Here is a 19,267-nt window from a genome sequence, read left to right as displayed (position 1 = left end):
AAAATAGTCTCTAAATTGTGATATTTTACCTCTATGATTATTTCCTATTAAGACTATTGGAGAGTATTTTGCTATGTGAAATAAGCCAGTCAGAGAAAGATAAGTATCACATGATCTCACTTGTATGTGGAATCAAGTGAGCAAAAGAAACTGATTAAAAAAAAAAAAATTCAGGCATTGAAGCATGCATCAGACTGAAATATTTCAAAGGGAAGAGGGAGGGAGTAAATGAAGAGATTAACCAATGAATTATCTATGCATAGCCTATGAACAGATAATATAATGCAGTGGGCCTGGGGAGGGGACAGGTGAGGGGTGGAGGGTGTCTAGGAGTGAGGGGGATAAAGGGGAACATCTGTAATAGTCTCAACAATAAAGATATTTTTTTTAATCCTAACTAAGGAGTGCAGATATTTTTTCCATTGATTTTTAGAGAGAGTGGAAGGGAGGGGGGAGTGGGAGAGACAGCGGGAGGAGAGAGAGAAAGAGAAAGATCAACCTGAGAGAGACACATTGACTGGTTGCCTCCTGCTCACTCCCCTGACCTGGCCACGGATTGAATCTGCAACTGAGGTATGTGCCCATGACTGGGAATGGAATCCCTGACTATTCCTTCTGTGGGCCAACACTCTGACCACTGAGCCAAACCAGCCAGGGCAATAAAGATAATTTTTTTAAAGGCTCTTGGGAAGAATAAAATATCAGGAATTATAAAACTTTCAGATCAATAGCTTATTGTATTCTACATCTACACTAATAAAAGAGAAATGTGTAAACTGACTGTACGTCTCGATGCTCACCAGCCAATCAGGAGTGAGTATGCAAATTAACTGACAAAGATGGTGGCAGCCCTTCCCCCCAGCCACTCCAGACATCTTGGCAGCACAAGAGGCGGAGTGGCCAGGCGGGGCAGGATGCCTGCTATGAGGGGGAGGGCAGGAAGCAGAGGGAGCTACAGGAGTGGTGCTCCACTGGAGCAAAGACTGAAGGCTCTGGCCAGAACAAAGACAGAAGGCGGCAGCCAGAGTGAAGATCTGGGACCCCGGTACCAGGGGAAAACCAGTGCCAGCAGCCAGGGGAAGAAAAGCCTATTGCATGAATCTTCCTGCAACAGGCCTCAAGTCTATATATATAAAAGCCTAAGCGACTGAACGACTGAATGACTGGTCACTATGATGTGCACTGATCATCAGGGGGCAGACACTCAACACAGGAGCTGCCCCCTGGTGGTCAGTGCTTTCCTGCAGCAGGAGTCCTGCTCAGCTGACAGACCTGCCCCAGTGGGCCACTCCCTCCGAGTAGTCCTACAGGTCCAATCTCCGGAGAACAGGCCAGGCACCAATGGACTGTGCTGCCCACAGGGACCTGACAGTGCTGTTGACCTCCTGGGAGTCAGCCTCAGGCACTGTGGCCACTTCCCCTCCCTAGATGCTCTTCCAGGAAGAAACAATATAAAAGCAGCTGCCAGGTGTTCCCAACAACAAGCAAGAACACCAGTGGGATGGATCTGGATTCCAAACCGGCAAGGGCATCCCACCGCCTGCCCAGAGAGCCAGTCACATCCCAGCTCTCTTCCCACCCCCTTGGGATGGCGCACACGGCTGGTGAGGGCCACTGTGATGGCACAAGCCTCTCCTGATCAGGACTGACTGGGCACAAGTCTGAGGCAGGTGCACTGGGACCAGGATGAGCAGGAGCAACAAGCAGGAGTGGCAGGCACTGCTGGACTGCCAGTTTCAGCTTAATCCCTGCAGACCATACCGAGGGACCCCACCCATGCAGGAATTCATGTACCGGGCCTCTAGTATTTTATAAATGAAGGTAAATCTTATTTTTGCAAGAATCTGTTTTGAGTTTGGGAGCACTTAAAATATTAGAGATGCCATATTTTTTAAAGCCCATCATAACAGTATACAAAGCAGTTACTGTCCTACATAGTAATGAAGCTTGGTTTTAAAAGATTGCATTCCTAAACTTCATTAAAAGACATATTTTAATTGTCTCTTTGAATATCGACTTAATGAAAACTCTCTAGTGACACACTTATCTTTAATATTTACCTATTTTGGATTAAGTTCCGGTTAAACCAAGTTTGATTAATTTTGATGAAATAAAGAAAATGGGTTTAGAGGCCTAATCTGTGGGACCACTCCATCTTCCTATATCCTGAGAGAGATACAAAAAATAGGGGAGAAATTGTATTGCTCCTTAATGCCTTTTTTTTATTTTTTCATACTAGGTAGCTCTCAACTTAGGAGAAAAGTTGTAAGCTGACTATGAGATGCTTTAGTTAGTTATTTTTTTAAGGACACTTCAAAGGATCTGTTTTCCTTCCTTTACAACTTAAATGGTATTCAAGGGTTTTAAGGGGAATGACTGCTTAGAAGCTAAGGAAGCGATTAGAAGCTTACACACTTTAAGTTCATAAGGCTCCTATAGGACTTATGGTAACCTTGGAGAAAGCTTTTGGTGAGAAGGGAAGGGAAGGGAGAGGAAGGGAGGAGAAGAGAGGGGAGGGGAGGAGAGGGAAGGGAGGGGAGGGGAGGGGAGGGAGGTAGGGTGCCTTTTGACATAAGTGTCAGTCATACTGCTTTTTGAAATTCAAGATACCAGTGTTTCACAGACATCCTGCTATAGGAAGGTCTTAGAGTATATTGTTTCTCAAATGAAAATGAAACTATACCCAATGATACTGAGGTTTATGCAGAGACAGAGCTGAAAGAAGCCATAAAAATATAAATAACCCTGAGTGGCAGGGTGATATTCCTGATCCATTTCTTATCCCATCTGTCCAATGACTATGGGTTATGTGACTGACTGAATCATCCACCTGTAAGTCCTTTGAACAATATACATTAAAGCTCACACATACATTCGGCAAACTGTTCCTCAGAGGACTTACAACTTTTATGTGTGTGAAAATTTGAAGTCACACTCATTTCCCTAAGCTCCTGAAGATGACATCTGTACACAACAGCAATCAAAAGCCTATTTTGATCTATTCCTTTAGTTCCTTTACAATTAGGTACTTTGCCAACCTCAGGAAGTCCTTGTGGAAATAGAAGAAACATTATTATATAGAAAGATCAGTTTCAAGACTAGTGCTCCAAATTTATTAGGAAAACTTTCAGTAATTTAACCTTCATAGTTCTTTCTGCTAATGAAGATTATACATAAGAAGTGTTTCTCAACCAAATCAGGTGAATATTAAATATTAGATATTGCAGGCTTTGAGTTCTTCACCATCTCCCCCAGGCACGCACATGCAAACACAGAAGAAATTTAAAAGGGGGCAGAATTCACTTCAAGCATTTTCAGAAACAAATGCAACAGAGGGCTTTTGTTCATTCACCAATAATTTTAAATAGCCCTGTCATCCAAAAACCAGTCCCATAAATATTTTTAAAATCAATATTCAATAATACTTTACTGCCTTTAGTGTTTTTTTTTAATCTGAATAAGAAAACAAATGATAAATAACATTTCCCCAGAGAATTTATCAACTTGCTTACCATCAAATGTTAAATAAACTCTTGCTTGGGGCTGAGAAGATCCTTTTACACAGACAGAACAGACAAATACTCCAACCAACATGCAAATTGCCTGGAATGCCATTTCTTCAGATTTTCAAGTTAACATCCAAGAGAAATACCTTCAAAAGAGAGAGAAGTTTCTTACATTTCATTCCACATTTTAGGAGCACACCCTCAGCCACACAAACATAACCAGCAACCTAGACAGAGCACCTTATTCACAAAAGACATTCATTCCTGAACTTCCATGGCCATGCAAACAGTAGGAGGTGCTGTGACTTTGCTTCTTAGAGCTGAAAATTTGGATTCAATTCCCTTGGTCTGGCAGTGTTTGCGAAAGGGAAACTCTCATCTTCCAAAACGTGAAGAACAAAGCAGCCAGGAAAAAGTGATTGATTCCCAAAGGAAAACCAATATTTAAATGTGCTCTCCTCTCTAAAAAAATCTCATTATGATTAAATGACTTGAGAATGGTATCCATAGGTATTAATGAATGAAAACACCCTTTCCTAACATAGAGTAGTAGTGAAAAATAAAAAAATAAAAATAAAATAAAATAAATTCCCACATGAACATTCCATACTCATTAGCTCTTGTACCTGAAATGGTGTTTCTATGCATAGATTGACATGTGCTCAATCCTTAACCACTAAAACCATTTGAATCAGTTATCGGCCACTTTATACAGATGACCACACAGCTGTGAAGTGATGCAGATGAGGTAACCTTGGACTGGTGCCAAATTCAAACCAATGACCTAGTGGTGAGCAATCTAGTGAGCCATCTATCCCTCCATGCATAGTTCATATAAATCAACCAGAAAGTGGCTGTCAAAATTCCAATAGATAAATCAGAGAGACAAGTGCTATCTGGAGCTGTAGCTATAAAATTGATACATGTTATTAAGTCATGTCTGAATACCAAGGAAGACCAGGTAACGCGTTAACCACAGATCTATAAATGCTCCAGTAGTCACAGCATGTGAAATAATCTCAGGACCATAAAAAAAAAAAAAAAAAATCCCATTATTTGGAGTCTAGCATAATTACATACTGAAATGACAAGACAGTTTAATCTAGGAATTAATTTTCATAGATCACAACAATTCTGACCTTCAGTACCATGTGGCTCTTAAAATTAAAATTGCATAACTTATTTTACTCCATAACATGCCATTACAAGTTGTAAACACAGCTTCATGAATGCAGAAGAAGAAAAAAAAAAAAAAAAAGAACAATCATATCGAACATGCCATTCTTAAACGAAAATTACAACTTGATTTCCTAGGTGGCACAGAAGTTATGGGAGTTAGAAACAAAACCTGCGCGCCTCTTTCCCCATACAGATGGACAGATGGAGGGAAGCCTTGCGATGTTTGTGTTGGTAATTTTCAAAAGACACAGTTTCTTCCTGCTTCCACAACCTCCTCACCCTGTCACCCCTAAATTAACCTAGAAGGAAATTGATTTTATGGAGTGACTTTCCCTTAGTCATTTGTTCCCTGTAAGAAAAAAAAAAAAAAAAAAAGCCACAAATCTGCCTAACCTTTGTCTCTGTATGAAGAAGGCTGATGGTATTTACATATTTTTACACATGGCTATCATCAGGATCTTACCTGGCATGTTTCTCCCCCCCCACCCCATCCCCACAAAGAGACACTTGCCCCAAATTGCTAAAATAAAATAAAACAAACCTTGGAGATGACATGACAGGTCCTAGGAAGCAAGGATACAGTGCCATGTGGTGGCAAGCCTACCCTGGAGGAAAGCGACTCCAAAAGCAAGTGTCTCTTCCACATGCCTCCCCCCCCCGCCCGCGCCCCCCATCTTACAACTTCTTCCCTTTAACGCAGACACTTGGACAGGCTGCCCATTTTCACCTCTGATCGGAACACTCACAGCATGTGCGAACAAGACCCTTCCAGGTCCCCTCGTGCACCGTGTGCCTTAGAAGCCAGTCCCGGAAACCTGCAACTCCTCCGGCTCCCGCAGGTGCCGCCGCCTGAAGCCACAGCTCCCGCCGGGCGCTCGGGACACGCTGCGTCCGCTCTTAAGCAAATGTGCAAACCCCAGCTCGGCGAGGTGCGAAAAGTCAGTGCACACAGACCCTAAAAGTAACGCTGAGCTTAAAAAAGCAGCTTACCGGCGGGGGAGAAGAGAGCAGCAGGAAAAACAAAACAAAAAACAAACAAAAAAAAAAACAATGCGCTACCGGCTTGGCCCCGCGCGTGTGCGTGTCCAGCCCTGGTCCCCGGAGGTCTGAGCGGACCCAGCGGGGCGCTCTGTCCTTCCCGGTCCCGGCGGAGTTTCTCTGCACAGGAATCCCCGGCGCTGCGGGGCGGGGCGGTGCAGCCGGAGCCGGGCTCCGCGGCGCTCGGTCCAGCGCCCGGGAGTGAATGAGAGCGGCCGGCGCCGGGGGGCGAGCGCTCGGTGTCCGGTTACAGCGGCTCCCGCTGCCCGGCGGCCCAGCCACTGCGCTCAGCCCCGCGCCCGCCGCAGCCCCCGCCGCCCCGCCCAGGGCGCGCCGGGCGGGGGCCGGAGCCGGCGGGCGGGGCGGGCGCGGCGGGCGGGGCGGCCCCCGGAGCGCGGCCCGGGAGCTGGAATGCGCGGCCGGCGGGCTAGGGGACCGGCGTGACAACTCCGCTCTGGCGCTGTCCTCGGTAGAACTTACTGGGGGTGCCCCAAGGGTTTTGTTTTTGCCAGCAACTCCTGGAAGGCGCGCCCGCGTGGCTTGGCCATACACATCAAAGTGCAAATCAGTCTTTTCTTTCTTTTTCTTTCTTTTTCTTTCCCCCAGCAGAGAATGATCCCTGCATCCTTTTAAGGCAAAGAGATGCGTCTTTAAAAGAGCATTCCTGTCTTGTCCTTTTCCTGCAGCCAGTGTTCTAAAATCATTCCCACAATTTCACCCCAGACATGTGTCCTTTTTAAGGGGTGTTGTTTTCTGTTTCGTTTACTTAATGGAAAGCAGTAAGTCTGTAACGTCCCTCTCCACACACACACACACACACACACACACACACACACACACACACACACTGGCTTCTTTCCAGTATCTTTTCCTCCAGGATATTCCCAAAAACATAAACTGCAAGAAATGACTTAACAATTTTGTGGAGCAAGGCTGTTCTGAATTATGCCAACAGATAGATGTTTACAAATCTAGGCATTATGGGGTATGTTTCTAGCTCTACCATCGGATAAACTTGTTAAACTCTGGAACTCATTTTGATGTTTAAGTGAAAATTACTTATCTGGACCACAAAAATCTAAGACACTAGAAGCTCATCAAGAGAAATGAGCTTTTTTTGCCTCAATAAAATGAGCAGGTACTTGCATAAAACATCACTATGGGCTACAGCCCAGCAGATGTCACTATACAAAGGGACTGTGGAGGGCACTGTCTTCACCTCTTTCCTTATAGTTTCCTTTAGGAGGCAAAGCAGAAACTTAATTCTTATGAACTGTCTCATAGAAAATAGTTCTGTGAGTGCGAAATCTTCGCTGGAATGGGACAGTTGACTTGAACCTCAGCAGGAGGAAGTGAAGATTAAGACACATCTTTCATGTGGGGAAACACTGCCTGTTTTGTCCAAGCTACATAAAACCGTCTCTAATTCTCTCTGTATAGCTAAGATGTGAATGGATCACATCAAATAAGAGTCAATTTAAGAGTTCAAACATTATGTTCTGGGGCCAATATGATCTTGAAACATCTGAGTTTATGAAAGCAACTTCTCATTTAATAGATGTATTATTTTTAAAATTTTAATAGAGTTAGACTGTATTTTGTGATGATGAGTGCAATAAAAATGTGAGCAGTTCCTTGACTGTTGGGTATAGTGACTATAACCCACCATACATCTGACTGTATTAAAAACAAGATGCAGCCGAAACCGGTTTGGCTCAGTGGATAGAGCTTTGGATTGTAGGGTCCCAGGTTTGATTCTGGTCCAGGGCATGTACCTTGGTTGCTGGCACATCCCCAGTAGAGGGTGTGCAAGAGGCAGCTGGTCAATGTTTCTCTCTCATTGATGTTTTTTACTCTTTATCTTCTCCCTTCCTCTCTGTAAAAAATATATATATGTATGTATGTTCAAAAAAACAACAATACACAAACAAGATGCAATCAGGTAAACACTATGTGTTTTCTCTGAAGCACTTCTAAAACTGATTAAGTCCCAAGTTATATCCTGACCACTATTATCTTCCTACTGGTGTCTGAGTCAGCATTAGCTTAAAGGAGAAGAAATCATTAGGAAGAAGATTGCTGTGAGCATTGATAAATTATATAATTACTAGAGGCCCAGTGGGGTCGGCCAGAAACTGGCAGTCTGACATCCCCTGAGGGATGTAGTAGTGAGTGGGCCAAGCCACAGGCAGTCAGGGAGGAGCCGAGCCTAGGCTGGGCGCAGCTACACCCTCCAGCTCTGAGCCCAGTGTCTGGCACCCATCAGTCAGCTGAGCAGTCCTCCAGCTGTGGGAGCACACCGACCACCAGGGGGCAGCTCCTGCATTGAGTGTTTGCCCCCTGGTGGTCAGTGCACATCATAGCAACTGGTCAACCCTTCTTTTTGGTTATTCAGTTGCTTAGGCCTTTATATATAGATTAACTTAGAAATTTGGAAGCATTAAATACTGATTAATTTGTAAATCCATGTAAGGTAGAATACTAGTATGTTATACATTTTATTTTTAAGTTTCAAAGATAAAGAAATGTAAGGTGACATGCATGTCAAATTGTGTATTTACAAGGGAATTTACTCCGTTTACAAAAGCCCAAAGAATTAGCTACATCTCTCACGAGGCTTTTGAGACTATGACAAATGGTTTAATTTAATCACAGTCTATGATACTTGTGATGCAGTTCCCATCTTGCCAGAATAAACTTCTTTCCAATGGATTGAGTTGAATGGGTATTTGCTTAGTCCTGAGACATTTACCCTAGGCCATCCCTCAAAATGAGTCATATAAATATTGCTAGGCACTAGCCAAAGTGGATTCAGGCATAAGGACACAATTATTGCTCATGGTTGGCTGTAGCCTGGGCCATACAGTGAAATTTTAACAGTGGAAAAAGGTACCCCTAATAAGATTGATCTCTGCCTGTTTCTCCAAACTGCTTTGGAGCTTAAAATACCTTAACAAATCAGGAGTTGTATAAAAAACATTGGTGGCCAGTGCCACTTTTCTCCGGTGCAGACTTAGATTCTGTCCTGTCAGGTGGAAAGCAATTATTAGCTAATCGAAGAAGCTAGCTCAGGAAAGAGGGACGCCAAGTGGATCTACAAGACTAATGATACAATTAAAATTTAGAGGCCGCTAATTACAAAATGTGCCCTTATCAAAATGTCTTGGGGGAAGAACAACAAGTTAAAATGCTTAGAATTGCTCTCGTTAAAGTGGTAAAGAAATAGTACAGCATCTTTACAATGAAGTTTCTCAGAAGTACAGCGGCCTTGTTTGTAATTTTGATATTTTTGGTAGTCCTTTAAGAAGTCATTTAACTTAACTTCAACTCAGACTGATTTCGAGTGATGTACCCATATTTTCCTTATGAGTTGTGCAGCTAAGAATTCTCTTATTTCAAATTTAACAAAAAAATAGTTTGTTTTCAGATTTTTCTCTATCATGCAGAGGAGCCACATGTATAAATTTTAACTAGAGAATCTCAATCCTGCAGAGATTTAAAATTGTCTTCTTGTTAATCAGAATTACTCATAGCCAATAAAAATATTTGTCATGGGAGAACATATAGCATGTATAGTCCAGGCACTGTTGTATATTATATGAACAGCATTTGTAATGAAGTTACTATTTGACAAATGGGGACATTTCCCAAAGTCACATGGATAGTAAATATTGAACTTGAGAAAGAAACTCAAACGTGACTGATTTACCATCTTACATTTTTCAATATGAGTCTGAGCCATTTTTACACTTGCTTCCTCCTCGCCCCTTTTCTCTTTAACTCTCCTCCTATCTTTCTCCTTTTCTCAAGGTCTATATGCCAGCTCATTCAAGTTCCTGAACTGTAGCTTCAGAAAGTCTATACTTCAAATGATTATTTGCTTTGTTTACTTGAGTCTTAAGTCTCCTCGGGTTCTTTTAGCTCCTCTGAGACCAAACTGGTCAAACAGGTTTCCACACACACAGGTCTAGAAGTCTCTGTGTGGAATTGCTCTCTGCACAGTAGATAGGCTCTAGTATTTGCTCCACTAAAATCCTTCTTTATTATTCAAGGAGGTGAGTGTGTCTCTGCTTTCATTGTTAACCATGGCTAATCTACAGCCTTGACCCTTGATCTCTTTCTCTGTTGATATGTCCAAAGCTAGGATTCTCAAATTGTAGAGCCCCTGTCATTGAACAAAATAAACTGGTGAGGGAAACTGGCCAGGAAGAGAATTTTCATTGTTTGTCCTCTTTTTACCTTAGTAATTTCAAACCAAGTGAATATATAAGCTTTCACGCAATTAAAAGTTTAATTCTTCAACATGTCTTTGAATGCCTCTAAATATCTCAAACCCAATAAAGTCTGTATTTCCCAACTTAACCCAAATAAGAGCAGGTTGCCGTATTTCAGATGTGAAAGTAGGATAGGGAGGGATTTCAGTAGTGAGTGTAGTAAGTGATTTGCTTCGTTAATATGTGCAGGTAACAAAGTTGTGAGTGTTGTGATTGCACACACTTTCATCACAGGAGTAAAATGTAAACTCTGAGTTTGTTTCTTCCTTATTGGAATATTTCACATGAAAACTCAGTGAGGGGAGTATATATCTTTGAGATTAACTATATACAACTGCAGTTTCAAAGTAGCCAATAGCATTTAATAAATAATATCTGTTAGTTAAAATATATACATACACACCCAACTGCCAGTTTAGTCCTGATCCCCTACCAGCCTGATCACCCCTAACTGTCTCTGCCTGCCAGCCTGATCGCCCCAAACTGCCCCCCCTCCCCCGCCTGGTTGCCCTTTACTCCCCCCACCCCGCCAGCCTGGTTGCTCCCAACTGCCATCCCCACCAGCCTGGTCACCCTTTTCTCCGCCCCCCCCCCGCCCCCGCTTGTTTGCCTGGATGCCCCAACTTACCCCCTCTACTGGCCTGGACGTCCATAACTGCCACCCTCTTGCCGGCCTGATCACCCTCAACTGCCCCCCTGCTGGCCTGGTAGCACCAATTGCCCTCCCTGCCAGCCTGATCACCCCATTCAGCCTGCTGTTCAGTCGTTCGGTCATCCCTCACTAAGCCTCCTGCAGGCCCAGTAGCCCCACACAGTTCCGTTGTCTGTCCAGTTGTTTCTGTTGTAATGGCCCCTGGCTTTTTATATGTTAGAATTGTATCAAAAGGTCTTTTCCTTTTCATCTGGGAGTAAAAAACACTTCCCAGTATCTATTCTCATAAAGGAGCCTGAGAGGCCTGTGGAAGTGCCTCTGACTGTCAGATGTGTGTAATGAAGCTCAAAAATAATAGCCAGCTGGAACAATGAATTTGTGATAGCTTTGGCAAATTGACTCCCCTCTAAGTCCTTCAGCATGGCCAATGGCCTTTGCCATGTAATCTTCAGATTTTACTGTTTTTCTCCTCTCCATGGACTTTAAAGGGTTGACTAGAAAGTGCAGCTCTTCTAAATTGTGTAAGCAACTTTCATATCCTAGTAGAAGCATTCTCATAATGAAAATCATATGATGAGCTCCGTGCTCTTCTACACCAGTAATTTCCTGATAGAGAGGGCTGGGCAGTAAAATTGAAAAGCATCAACTACTTAGTCTTATTTATTTTTATACTTTATTTTTATCCTACCTATTTCATGATACTTAATGCTTTTGAAATTTCATTTGACATTTAATAACTTTAGGGAAGAATACACAATTTTTCATTTCCTCACAAATATGGCATATGCTACAATATGCAACTCACAGAGTGCATTTCTATGAATTATGTTCCTTGATGAATTGTGTCCATTGCAATGGACTCATTGAACTTTAGACCAGAAGTGCACCAGAAGGCAGTATGATTTAAAGAGCACGTACTATTGCCAAAACCGGTTTGGCTCAGTGGACAGAGCGTCAGCCTACGAACTGGTTAGATTCTGGTCAAGGGCATGGACCTTGGTTGCGGGCACATCCCCAGTAGGGGTTGTGCAAGAGGCAGCTGATCAATGATTCTCTCTCATCGATGTTTCTAACTCTCTATCCCTCTCTTTTCCTCTCTGTAAAAAAATCAATAAAATGTATTTTTTTAAAAAGAGCATGTACTATTTAATAATTTTACAAATAGTATATATTTTTTATATCCATAATAGTTCTCCATTATGCAAACAAGAAAGTAAATTCAGAAATCTGAGGAATGTTCGGCCACACCATGAATTCAGATCTGCCTATTCTAGAGTGATTTCCTGCTTCCCACTATCCTTGGTGTGTTAATCTAATAGTTCAATAAATAGGAAAGGGGAGTGGAGATCTTTACCTTTTGTTCTAACCTATTTAAGTCCTAAAGAAGGTTATTAATTTTTTTTTTGTTATTTTGGGGTATTTAACACTTTATCTCACATATTTGGAGTATAAATGCAAGCATCTTATCTTCATCATCAAATTATGAACAGCTTGAGAGTAGAATCACTGTGTAATCTCCTTTGTATCTTTTAGAATAGCTAGAAATAAGATGATTAAGGAACAGCCTGGATATATGGATGGTGAGGTATTTCAGAAAATGTGAGTGGAATAGAAGAGGGAATCAACAATAATTCATGCAAATTCAAAAACAAAAATTCATGCAAATTCTTTGATTGTCCATCCAGTTGCATTTATCCTATATAATAAAAGCCTGATATGCTAAGTGTCCAGTCAGCTGCTCAACCAATCAAAGCGTAATATGTAATGATATGCTAAGGCTGCTCAATTGCTCGCTATGAAGTGCACTGACCACCAGGGGCAGATGCACTGAGCGAGATGGGCTGGACACACCCTGGAACCCTCTCTCGGTCCCCTCCAGCTGGCCAACCTCTCAGGTCCCTTGCTGGCCCTGATGGTGCACCAGTGGAGTCTCTCAGCCTGGCCTGCATATACCCTCTCACAATCTGGAACCCCTCGGGGATGTCAGAGAGAACCGGCCTGATCCCTCATGCCAGGCCGAGGGACCCCACTGTTGCACAAATTCAAATGTCTAGTTTGCTACTTATGTAAATACAGTAAATGCCAAGCCAGAAATAATCTTTATAGTGAATTCAGGCCTAGTAGCATGAAGTTCATCAATAACAAGAAAGACCCAAGTCTTATTTTACTTTACTTATTAATTGATTTTTGAGAGAGAGATTTGTTGCTCAATTATTTATGCATGCATTGGTTGATTCTTCTGTGCCCTGACTAGGCATGGAACCTGCAACCTTAGTATATCAGGACACTGCTCTAATCAATAGAGCTAGCTGGCTAGATACAGGTCAAGTTATTTTAAAACTAGAGCCCCAATTCACGAAATTCATTCAAGGGGCTTGGCCCTCATAGCCCTGGCTGCCTTGGCCCTCGCAGCTCCGGCTTCATCTGCAAGGTTGTCTGATAGGTTGTCTGGATGGGCATTCTGCTGTTCAGTCTAATTAGCACATTAGCTCTTTATTATATAGGATTACAATTCACAGGACACCAGGATTACTGAAAAACCTTTTGTTCATTCATTGAAGGATACATTTCCAGTTTTATTTGCATGGCTCATACATTTCCCTTCATGGCCTGTCAGGGTTAATCCCTCATTTCCTCTCACTAATTTTTTCCTCTAGCATAGGGATGTCGAACTCAATCAGAGAAGGGGCCAAAATCTAAAATCCAGCCTAAATCGCGGGCCGAATGGTTTACTGAACAGTCATAAACTGTCATTGTGATGGAAACACAGCAGAGTGCAGTGATGACAGTGCGGTGCGGGCCACATGGCAAGGCCTGGCGGGACGGATTTGGCCCGCGGGCCTTGTGTTTGACACATGTGCTCTAGCACCTTAAACTACGTATGCATCAAATGCCTCACTGTACAATTGACTATACAATGTGTTCTCATAGTTCTATGGTTTTACACATGCTATTTCTTCTGTGCTTCTCACTTGCCCTATCTCATCCAATTAGCCAAGTTTCATTTATTGGGACTCATCTCAAATAAATCCTTCTATAATCCAAAGCAAAATATGTCAAGTACTGAATGTTATAACTTTGCCCATTTTTATGTTAAATATATTTTAGGTTAAATATATGATTCCTAATTATATCATTTTGAGTATTGCTTGAATTCTAGTTTTAGTTTCATTTATAAAATTTATAGAATTACAGCAACCAACAGGTTGATTGGCTAATTAGATACTATGATGTGTGTTAACACCTTCTCAATCACTCTGTATTTCCATAAATTTGTTTATCTCTCTGCTATATCACTTAATGTTACAATTGTGTGAAAATTTTCTCCATTGAATAGGAAACTTAGATACCTTTTTTTTTTTGTGTGTGTGTGTGTGTGTGTGTGTGTGTGTGTGTGTATAGCCAACAGCAAATCCAAGTCTTGGTACATAGTGACTGTTGAATAAATGGTTGCTCAATTAATTAAACTAAATTTTCTTTCAATGATGTTTTGTAGACCTTAATAAAATATTTTATTAGCACTGATAATGTTGCATTCAAACACATGCAATTTCTTATAGGCTTCTTATGTAACCATTTTCCAAGGTTCATAACTTTACTCCCAAAGGTAATTATGTTTGCATTTTCTCCTTCAGGCCATATTTGAATTTTAATTTGAGTTTGTAAAAACTGTGGGAACATTTGAACTGGCTTGATTCCTAATAATAAACTCCTTTAGAACAGGTGGTATGAGTTAATTTTAAATTCTATTTTATTTTAGTTTTAAAATTAAAATTCAGGAAATATGTTTTGAGTTTTCTGTTTAAAATTTAAAACAAAGTTCTCTGAAAATCTTATCAAATTAAAATTAAAATAAAATCTTATTAAAAAGAAAATAGTAGCAGCAGTTCTTGGCTTAGAAAGGGAAAATTTATCTATTTCTAGAAATTAAATATAATTGTATTTCTTCTCATTTTTCTCTTTAGAATTGCTTCATTCTAGCTTTTTTTTGTACCAAGGCCTTAACCTGAAGCAACAAAAACATAATCTTTCCAGAACTAAATTTTCTAGTAAATTATTTTCATATTTTATTCTGTCAATAATGTATATTTCTATCACAATTTTTCTTTATTTTTAATGTACATATTATTTAAATAATCTTATACATTAAAATGTTATTAATAACAGCATGGTTTTTAAAAACTTGCTTTACTAAAGGATTCTTCAGCTTACCCAAGAGATTTCTTTAGTTAGCAACTTTCCTCAATGCATTCAAATAAAAAAAAAAAAGTATATATACCTTCAATTTCAGAAAATATGTATGGTTTAAATGAAGAAAGATATAAAAATAGCATCAATGATATCAATTATTTAGTTTTAAAATGCTATGATGAATAAACTAGTGGGAAACTTTTATAGTTGACAGTATATTATGGTATACTATTTGTATTTATATACAGAAAACCCATATAAATGAGGAAAAAAGGCATTTGTACTTTATCAACATAGAAAATATGAAAATTTTATAAAAGCTAGCCTTCTTAAGAACCATTGGGCATTGGCCGTAGAATTGAGCACCACTATGAAGTATTTTCTCACTGCCCCCTTTGAAAGCATTAATGTGCACCCATAACTGCAGAAAATTCACTACACATGTAAGATTTTATAAAATAAATAAACTATTTATTTTCCTGCCTTTAAACAGCCCACACTTCCCACCCCCATATATATATATATATATATATATATATATATATATATATATATATATATAATATTTTTAAAATATACTTATTAATTTTATTAATGATGGTATTACAAATATCTTTCCTTCCCTTCCCTTAACCCATATCCTCCCAGCCCCTATTCATCCCAACATGTCTTCTCTACCCTACTGCTAGTGTCCATGGGCTATGCCTATCTATAATAATAATCTATAATAATAAAAGGGTAATATGTTAATTAGACCTGACATCTTCCAGATGTCCTTCCTAGCAAAGCCAGGATCCGGCAGCAGGGGGAGGAAAGCCTACTCTTGTACAAATTTTTGTGCACCAGGCCTCTAGTAAACATATAGGATAAGTTCTTTGATTTACATGTATATTTTTTAAAGAGTGTTCTATGAAAAGTTTTAGGGTGTATTCTGACCCTGAGTCTACAAAGTTGAAGAATAAGCATTAAAATATACCATAATTCTTTTACAAGATAGGAATACTGAGGACATGGCCTCAATTTTGATGGTACAAATTAGACTTGGACATCCATTTATTGATGCTGTTATAAAATATAGTTACCTTTACGGATATTAGGAAATATTTCATGATTTGACTTCCATTAAAGTTTCATGCATCTACATAAGCTCTTTGATCACAATACATTGCTTCTCCATGGGATTTAGGTTCTTTATATTCTATACATACATATCCTGGAATGTGATTTTGTTATATGACATATTGTTTTACAAAATATGTATATTTGGTGCTTTTAATCTTTCATTTTTATTAAGGCTCTGTAACTCCATTATCATCTGTTTTTATTCTTTTTTACACTTGCTCCCTTTCCAGCCTTTTAAAAAATAATAGGGTAATTATTTGAATGAAATAAAAATATGGTCCTAGTATCTGCAAACTATAACATAAGAAATTGCTTTTAATAAAAAGAGTAAATTTTTATTTTATTTTGAACAATGAGTGCTTAAAGAATGCACTGGTTAACAGAGTGAAGCTTTTTTTATGAGCCCTGTTTTAATCAGATGTTTAAAGGCAAACAAATATTCTTTGCTTTTAAAGTGTAACATGTTCCCCATATTTACACTTGGAAAAAATAACCTCTTCACTTCTTAGTCTTGTCATTTATAAGTTAAGATTTAAAAAGATTCATATAAGCTTAAGTGCAAATATACTTTCTTTGAGGTGTCACAACCTGGTAACTGATCAGGTCACATTGATTATCCATATTTTACTGAAGGTGCCACTTTATACAATAGTTTAACACAAATAGGGCCATCCCCTAGCATTTCTCAAAATGTTTCTTACATGCTCTTACAAATAAATATAGCCAGCTACCCTGGTGCCTACTGTCTCTTTCCTCTGCTCTTCATCCTGACCTCTGAGTCAAAAGCCTCATGCCCACTGTTAAAATAGGGACATCTTTAAGAAATGCCAAAAAGGGTTGAAGGGAAATAGTTTATTCCCATCTCTAATACTTTCTACCAGAGAGCTATTCCATTTGCATACGAAATTTTGCAAGGAATAGCTCTGTTAGCATTTACAGCTTGTATTTTCAGCATATTCTGTATCCCACCTCTCACCCAAGATTTGAAAATGAGGGAAATTTGGTAAGAAAATAAATCTGAATGAAACACAGGAAAAGATAGTATGCTGTGCTCACAATCTCCATCCCTCCTCACCCCCACCATCTGACTTTTCTACTACATCCTCCAGGAGGTGGAGATGTGCTCTCTCCAGGTGGGACATAGCCTCATTGTCTCCCCTAGAGTTTCAGTGGCTCTCTGAATTATGTGAGCATCGCTCAGGAGGAATTACAGGTTGCATTGTGTCCCTCAGAAAGATAGGGTGAAGTCCCTACCTATGATCATGACCTTCCTGGGAAATAGGTTTCCTTCAGAGACAATCACGTTAGAAGGAGGTCATTAGAGTGAGCACTTTTTCCAGTATGACTGGTGGCATTCAAAGGAGAACGACATGTGCATAAAATGGCAGATTGGAATTATGCACCCATAAACCAGGGAACATCTAGGATTACCAGAAGCTGAGAAGACAAAAAAGCTTCATGCTATTAAGCAGTGCATCTCTTAACCACTCATTGTTTAAAATAAAACCAAACTTTACTCTTTTCAGTAAGAGGAATTTCTTGGGTTTTGTTTTGTGGATACCAGGACCATATTTTTTGTTTCATTCAACCCTCAGAGGTTTCAAAGAGAGCATGACTCTGTTGACATCTTGACTGTGGGCCTTGAACCTCAAAGCTCTGAGGCAAATTTGTATTGTTTTAAGCCACCCAGTGTGTGGCACTTTGCCACATCAGTCCAGAAACTTAACTAATGTTAATTAATTTTCTGTTCCTGCTCCCTGCACTGTTCTTTCTTTTTGCTTCCTGATCAGAGGACTAGTTATACATTAAAATTCTATGAAAACTTGGGCAAGTTCTCTAATCTCTCTGAGCTCCAGAATCTTGACTCACCCAATGTTATGTTTGCTCCCACATTGTGTAGCTGAAGTCAAATAAAAAATATGAGGTATCTGACATGTGTTAGGAGTCGCTGATTATTTCCCTGCTTCAATAATTTGAAACATTTTCTGATTATATGTAATTTAAAATTATCAATTTCATATTTATTAATGAAAGTTTCATATCTTAAGGTATCAATATTTCAAGAAAGGAAGACAGTCATTTACAAAAATAGTACTGAGACTGGATTAGAGTCTGAGACATTAGTATAAACTAATGTTTAACTTAATATATAAATATCTATGGAAACAAATGGTTTTAGCTGTGAATGTGTAATGGTTGATTTTATGTGTCAATTTGGCTAGATCACAGTGCTCAGTCATCTGGTCAAACCTTATTCTGGATGTTTCTAGGAGAATGTTTTTGGATTAGATTAACACTTAAGTCAATGGATTTTTAGTAAAGTGTATTGCTCTCATGGGAGTGGAAGTCATCCAATCAGATGTAAACCAGAACAGAACAAAAAGACTGAACTCCATTGAGCAAGAAGGAATTCTTCAGCAGATAGCCTTGGGCATGAACTGTTACATGAACTGATTTCCCTGGCTTTCATATCTGTTGGCCCATCCTGCAGGATTCATACATGCCAGCCTACATAACTGCAGGAGCCAATTCCTTAAAATAAATTCCTTTCTCTAATGCATATATCCTATTTTTCTGGAGAATCCTAATACTGTATGACTACATAGGTTATTATACATATATGTATTAATTACTCATATACATTGAGAAGTCTGAACGTCATGACACCACAATAGCATCAAGCACATCTAATACCTAGACTTTGGTTTCTAAATACTTTTCTCAAATAAAAAGCTATCCAAGCTCTTTAAGGAAATGGCTGATTCTAGTACCAGGAAAGAAAAGTAAAAGATAAGCCTGGATCACCTTGTAATTCTAAAGAAACAAGGAAATGCTAAAAAAATGAAAGGATAGAAACATTTCAAAGAGATACAACTAACTTAAAAGCTAGAACAATTTGAGCAACAAAATAAATAGCATAGTACCAGGTTGTTACCTACAGTATAAAATAAGTACATATGAATAAACATGAATAATTAATTAAGGAAAAAGACAAATTTTTCTTCCCAGAACAATTCCAAATAAGAAGTGTAGATCGTCCCCACTAGAGGAAGTGGAGATTAATTTCTGTCTCCACCCAGCTGGAGGGTGACCTAGACTTGATGATTCACTTCCCAAGAATAGAGCATCAAAAAGGGAAATGGTACCTACACAGTGCAGGACCAGGGAAATCACTACCTCACCCAAGTACTTAAGATTAATATGATGCAATCTAGGTAGCATGTACTTCTTCTAGTTCTTCTTCTTCCTCTTCTTCTTCTTTTTTTTTTTTCTTTATCATCACTGGAGGATATTTATGATTGATT

General features: G+C 39.7%; 1 protein-coding gene across 4 annotated transcripts in view; it reads right to left on the bottom strand.

Moving 5' to 3' along the window:
- SEMA3C (semaphorin 3C) overlaps window positions 1-6,026 on the bottom strand; it is a 146,875-nt gene extending 140,849 nt beyond the window's left edge. Inside the window, exons 1-2 of one of the 4 annotated variants that reach the window (XM_045578500.1) lie at window positions 5,676-6,026; window positions 3,513-3,652 (exon numbers count right to left, since the gene is read on the bottom strand). In XM_045578500.1, the coding sequence (XP_045434456.1) occupies window positions 3,513-3,615 (103 nt within the window). In that variant the 5' untranslated portion in view covers window positions 3,616-3,652; window positions 5,676-6,026. Of the gene's footprint in view, window positions 1-3,512; window positions 3,653-4,862; window positions 4,992-5,431; window positions 5,642-5,675 lie in introns of those variants that run through there. The other 3 variants (XM_045578502.1, XM_045578501.1, XM_036429587.2) reach the window with 3 other exon arrangements.
- Window positions 6,027-19,267: the final 13,241 nt, after the last annotated feature.

The sequence above is a fragment of the Pipistrellus kuhlii genome, unplaced genomic scaffold, assembly GCF_014108245.1.
Source record: "Pipistrellus kuhlii isolate mPipKuh1 unplaced genomic scaffold, mPipKuh1.p scaffold_m20_p_10, whole genome shotgun sequence".
Lineage (NCBI taxonomy): Eukaryota > Metazoa > Chordata > Mammalia > Chiroptera > Vespertilionidae > Pipistrellus > Pipistrellus kuhlii.
The sequence above is the reverse complement of the archived record's forward strand: the minus strand, read 5'-3'. Positions and strand labels throughout refer to the sequence as shown.